The 5,927-nt window shown below is 46.1% G+C and overlaps 1 protein-coding gene across 1 annotated transcript; it reads right to left on the bottom strand.

Moving 5' to 3' along the window:
* Positions 1-3,050: 3,050 nt before the first annotated feature.
* On the bottom strand, positions 3,051-5,784 carry LOC135530250 (probable cyclin-dependent serine/threonine-protein kinase DDB_G0292550; the record flags this gene model as incomplete). Its single annotated transcript, XM_064958603.1, has 2 exons — positions 3,051-4,206; positions 4,267-5,784. Coding segments are annotated over 2 exons (2,674 nt in total), but the record flags the coding sequence as incomplete, so codon positions are not given.
* Between the last annotated feature and the right edge of the window lie 143 nt (positions 5,785-5,927).

The raw sequence follows: 5,927 nt of genomic DNA, 5'->3' as shown, positions 1-5,927 counted from the left end.
TGGTGTTGAAGTTGTATTGCTTTGTGTTACAGGTCCTGATGTGACATTGACAGCACTTTGGGCTGATGTTAACACATTTATGGGCGCTGATGTTCCACTGGGCACTATGTGTGTTGTTGACAGGTTCAGAGGATCCGATGTTGCATTGACAACCGTGTTTGTGGTTGACCTGTTTGAGGGGGCCGAAGTTGCGTTCATGACCATATATGGTGTTGATATTGGAGGATCTGGAGTATTAGTTGTAGCTGAGTCAACTCCTGGAAGACACAAATCATCAGATATCATTATGTGTGAATAGCAGAAGATGTATTGATGTTAAAGAAAAAATAAACATTAAGCATCGCACACAGCTTTGACAACATCTGATCACTGTTAACGATCAGAATTGTATTGTGACATGACAAGGTAGAATAGATTACTTGATGTCCAATCAATAATCGTTTATAGGAATTTGTTTCAGTTGTTATAATATGCTTATAATGTTAAACAGTTAAGTAATATAGAGACCAGATAAATCTAATTAATTTAAGGTAGAGAGTGCTTGGAAATACTAAGTCATTTAGAGTTCAGAATATTAAGGTTTCGTACTTGTTGCCACGATAGAAGTTGTGTTCAGTGGGAGAGAGATATAAGAGCTGTTGCTTGAGATGTTCTCTATCAAGGCTGCAACCACTGCACTGGACTCAGGGACTGAGCTGGCATTGTTAAATATCAGCTTAGCATCTACCACAACCGAACCTTGACTGGAATACAAAAATGAAAACAATTAATATGATTCCATCAGTAAAGCAAATTCATATTTAAATGCTATGACAAATATGAACACTAACACAATTTAATGATTTCTCTTTAAATTAATTGATGAATACAATGTCTATCTTAAAATGTATTCCAATAATGGCCCAAAATCTAAATGAAAACTAAAGAATAAACTAAGTACCTGAAACCTAGAACCCTGTGCGATTAAAACTGGATCCATATTTGTTTCATAAACTGTGTCCAGCTGTAAGCTGCATTATAAAAATTTAGAAATTTGTCTTGGGAACTGAAACATTGACATGAACAATTAGAGGGAATGTGTTTGACAAAATGACAAATATGAAAACTTATTTTAGGATGAAATGCCCCTTTAAGAAACTGTACAAATGAAGATGAACAGTATTAAAAGATGGAAAATAAACCAGAATTTACCTCTGTAGCCACACTGGTTACTAATGCTTGGAACTCTGGTGAAGATGCACTATTCAACTCTGCAGTGAAGATTTGCTCTAATTTGAACTCCAACTTAACCTCTGGTGGTGGAGGGGCCGGTGTTGTGGTAGTGGTTGAAGAACCAGTTGTAACTGTGGTCAGAAAAGCTGTGGTTGTTGTTAGAGTAGCTGTGGTTGTTGGGGAGTAGCAGTGGTTGTTGTGGGAGCATCTGTGGTTGTTGTGGGGGATTCTGTGGTTGCTGTGGGAAGAGCTGTGGTTTAAGAACAGCTGTGGTTGTTGTTGGAGCAGTTGTGGGTTGTTGGAACAGCTGTGGTGAGAGAAGCTGTGGTTGTTGTGGAGCAGCTGTGGTTTTGAAGTAGCGACCGTGGTTGTTGTGGGAGATTCTGTGGTTGTTGTGGGAATAGCTGAGGTTGTTGTTGGAGCAGCTGGGGTTGTTGTGAGAGCAACTTTAGTAGTTGTGGGAGCAGCTGTGGTTGTTGTTGGAGAAGCTGTGGTTGTTGTGTGAGTAGCTGTGGTTTTAGAAGTAGCGCTGTGGTTATGTTTGGGAACAGCTGTGGTTGTTGTGGGAACAGCTGTGGTTGTTGTTGGAGAAGCTATGGTTGATGTGGGAGCAGTTGTGGTTGTCGATGGAGTATCTATAGTTGCTGTATCCCCAATTGTAGTTGTCGTGGAAGCTGCTGTGGTTGTTGTCGGAGCAGATGTGGGTGTTGTGGGAAAGTATGTGGTTGTTGTGCGAGCAGCTGTGGTTGTTGTTGGAGAAGGTGTGGTTGATGTGGGAGCAGTAGTGGTTGTTGTTGGAGTATCTGTGGTTGTTGTAGCCCCAATTGTAGTTGTCGTGGAGCTTGTATGGCTGTTGTGGGAGAAGCTGTGGTTGTTGTTGGAGCAGATGTGGCTGATGTTGGAACATCTGGGGTTGTTGTTGAGCAGCTGTGGTTGTTGTGGGAACCGCTGTGGCTGTTGTGGGGAGCAGTTTTGGTTGTTTTTGGAGTATCTGTGGTTGTTGTAGCCCCAATTGTAGTTGTCGTTGAGTTTGTATGGTTGTTGTGGGAGAAGCTGTGGTTGTTGTTGGAGCAGATGTTGTTGTTGTTGGAACATCTGGGGATTTTTGTTACAGCTGTGGTTGATGTGGGAGCAGATGTGGTTGTTGTTGGAGTATCTGTGATTGTTGTAGCCCCACTATAGTTGTCGTTGGAGCTTGTATGGTTGTTGTGGAGAAGCTGTGGTTGTTGTTGAGCAGATGTGGTGATGTTGGAACATCTGGGGTTGTTGTTGGAGCAGCTGTGGTTGTTGTGGGAACTGCTGTGGTTGTTGTGGGAGCAGTTTTGGTTGTTTTTGGAGTATCTGTGGTTGTTGTAGCCCTAATTGTAGTTGTCGTTGGAGCTGCTGGTGGCTGTTGTGGGAGCAGCAGCAGTGTTGAGGGATGGCTGTGGTTGTTGTGGGTGTATCTGTGTTTGTTTTGGGAGCAGCTGTGGTTGTTGTTGGAAGAGCTGTGGTTGTGGTTGGAACATCTGGGGTTATTGTCGGAGTAGACGTGGTTGTTGTGGGAACAGCTGTGGTTGTTGTGGGAGCAGCTGTGTTTTTGAAGTAGCGACTGGTGGGTTGTTGTGGGAGATTCTGTGGTTGTTGTGGGAACAGCTGTGGTTGTTGTTGTAGTATCTGTGGTTGTTGTAGCCCCAATAGTAGCTGTAGTTGGAGCTACTGTTGTTGTGGGAGCAGCAGTGAGTGTTGAGGGGATGGCTGTGGTTGTTGTGGATATATCTGTGTTTGTTGTGGGAGCAACTGTGGATGTTTTTGGAAGATTTGTGGTTGTGGATGGAACATCTGGGGTTGTTGTCGGACTAGCCGTGGTTGTTGGAGAAGCTGTGGCTGATGTGGGAGCATTTGCGGTTGTTGTTGGAGTATCTGTGGTTGTTGTAGCCCCAATTGTAGTTGTCGTTGTAACTTGTATGGTTGTTGTGGGAAAAACTGTGGTTGTTGTTGGAGCAGATGTGGTTGTCGTTGGAACATCTGGGTGTGTTGTTGGAGCAGCTGTGGTTGTTGTGGGAGCAGCTGTGGTTGTTGTGGGAGCAGCTGAGGTTGTTGTGGGAGCAGCTGTGGTTGTTGTGGGAACAGCTGTGGTTTTTGAAGCAGTGACTGTGGTTGTTGTGGTAGATTCTGTGGTTGTTGTGGGAACAGCTGTGGTTGTTGTGGTAGCAGCTGTGGTTATTGTGAGAGCAGCTGTGGTTGTTGTGGGAGCAGCTGTGGTTGTTGTGTGAGATTCTGTGGTCGTTGTTGGAGCAGATGTTGTTGTTGTTGGAACATCTGGGGTTTTTGTTGGAGCAGCTGTGGTTGATGTGGGAGCAGATGTGGTTGTTGTTGGAGTATCTGTGATTGTTGTAGCCCCAATTATAGTTGTCGTTGGAGCTTGTATGGTTGTTGTGGGAGAAGCTGTGGTTGTTGTTGGAGCAGATGTGGTTGATGTTGGAACATCTGGGGTTGTTGTTGGAGCAGCTGTGGTTGTTGTGGGAACCGCTGTGGTTGTTGTGGGAGCAGTTTTGGTTGTTTTTGGAGTATCTGTGGTTGTTGTAGCCCCAATTGTAGTTGTCGTTGGAGCTGCTGTGGTTGTTGTGGGAGCAGCAGTGAGTGTTGAGGGGATGGCTGTGGTTGTTGTGGGTGTATCTGTGTTTGTTTTGGGAGCAGCTGTGGTTGTTGTTGGAAGAGTTGTGGTTGTGGTTGGAACATCTGGGGTTATTGTCGGAGTAGACGTGGTTGTTGTGGGAACAGCTGTGGTTGTTGTGGGAGCAGCTGTGTTTTTTGAAGTAGCGACTGTGGTTGTTGTGGGAGATTCTGTGGTTGTTGTGGGAACAGCTGTGGTTGTTGTTGTAGTATCTGTGGTTGTTGTAGCCCCAATAGTAGTTGTAGTTGGAGCTACTGTTGTTGTTGTGGGAGCAGCAGTGAGTGTTGAGGGGATGGCTGTGGTTGTTGTGGATATATCTGTGTTTGTTGTGGGAGCAACTGTGGATGTTTTTGGAAGATTTGTGGTTGTGGATGGAACATCTGGGGTTGTTGTCGGACTAGCCGTGGTTGTTGGAGAAGCTGTGGCTGATGTGGGAGCATTTGCGGTTGTTGTTGGAGTATCTGTGGTTGTTGTAGCCCCAATTGTAGTTGTCGTTGTAACTTGTATGGTTGTTGTGGGAAAAACTGTGGTTGTTGTTGGAGCAGATGTGGTTGTCGTTGGAACATCTGGGTGTGTTGTTGGAGCAGCTGTGGTTGTTGTGGGAGCAGCTGTGGTTGTTGTGGGAGCAGCTGAGGTTGTTGTGGGAGCAGCTGTGGTTGTTGTGGGAACAGCTGTGGTTTTTGAAGCAGTGACTGTGGTTGTTGTGGTAGATTCTGTGGTTGTTGTGGGAACAGCTGTGGTTGTTGTGGTAGCAGCTGTGGTTATTGTGAGAGCAGCTGTGGTTGTTGTGGGAGCAGCTGTGGTTGTTGTGTGAGATTCTGTGGTTGTTATGGGAGCAGCTGAGGTTGTTGTTGGAGCAGCTGGGGTTGTTGTTGGAGAAGGTGTGGTTGATGTGGGACCAGTTTTGGTTGTTGTTGGAGTATCTGTGGTTGTTGTCTCTCCAATTGTAGTTGTCGTTGGAGCTGCTGTGGTTGTTGTGGGAGCAGCAGTGAGTGTTGAGGGGATGGCTGTGGTTGTTGTGGATGTATCTGTGTTTGTTGTCGGAGCAGTTGTGGTTGTTGTTGGAAGAGTTGTGGTTGTGGTTGGTACATCTGGGTTTGTTGTCAGAGAAGCCGTGGTTGTTGTGGGAACAGCTGTGGTTGTTGTGGGAGATTCTGTGGTTGTTGTGGGAGAAGCTGGGGTTGTTGTGGGAGCCGCTGTGTTTGTTGTGGGTGAGGCTGCGGTTGTTGGGAGAGCAGCTGTGGTTGATATGGGAGCAGCTGTGGTTGTTGTGGGAGCAGCTGTGCTGGTTGTGAGAGCAGCTGTGGTTGTTGTGGGAGCAGCTGTGTTTGTTGTGGGAGATTCTGTGGTTGTTGTTGGAGCAGCTGTGGTTGTTGTGGGAGAAGCTGGCGTTGTTGTGGGAGCCGCTGTGTTTGTTGTGGGTGACGCTGCGGTTGTTGGGAGAGCAGCTGTGGTTGATATGGGAGCAGCTGTGATTGTTGTTGGAGCAGCTGTGGTTGTTGTTGGAACATCTGGGGTTTTTGTCGGAGCAGGTGGCGTTGTTGTGGGAACAACTGTGGTTGTTGTGGCAACAACTGTGGATGTTGTGGGAGATCCTGTGGTTGTTGTGGGAGCAGCGAGGGTGGTTGTGGGAGCAGCTGTAGTTGATGTTGGAACATCTGGGGTTTTTGTCGGTGCAGGTGGCGATATTGTGGGAACAGCTGTGGTTGTTGTGGCAGCAACTGTAGATGCTGTGGCAGTTTCGGTGGGTGTTGTCGGAGCAGCTGTCGTTGTTGTGGGAGCAGCTGTGGTTGTTGTGGGAGCTGCTGTTGTTCTTTCTGGAACCGCTGTGTTTGATGTAGGAGCAACTGTGGTTGTTGTATCCACAGCTGAAGTTGGAGTTGTGGCTGCTGGGGGTTGTGTTGGTACAATGACCTCTGTAATTATAAAATGGATTGTTTGGTTTTCTATTCTGATTGATCCAATGGTGTTCTATAGGATTCCATTATACCTAAATCTTATTAACTGTACAGTGGCTGAAAATTGTGTACAACTCTAAACAAAGTCTGACATAAAACCC

Source organism: Oncorhynchus masou, unplaced genomic scaffold, assembly GCF_036934945.1.
Source record: "Oncorhynchus masou masou isolate Uvic2021 unplaced genomic scaffold, UVic_Omas_1.1 unplaced_scaffold_13010, whole genome shotgun sequence".
Taxonomy (NCBI): Eukaryota; Metazoa; Chordata; class Actinopteri; order Salmoniformes; family Salmonidae; genus Oncorhynchus; species Oncorhynchus masou.
Note: the sequence above shows the minus strand (reverse complement) of the source record. Positions and strands in the feature narration are given on the sequence as shown.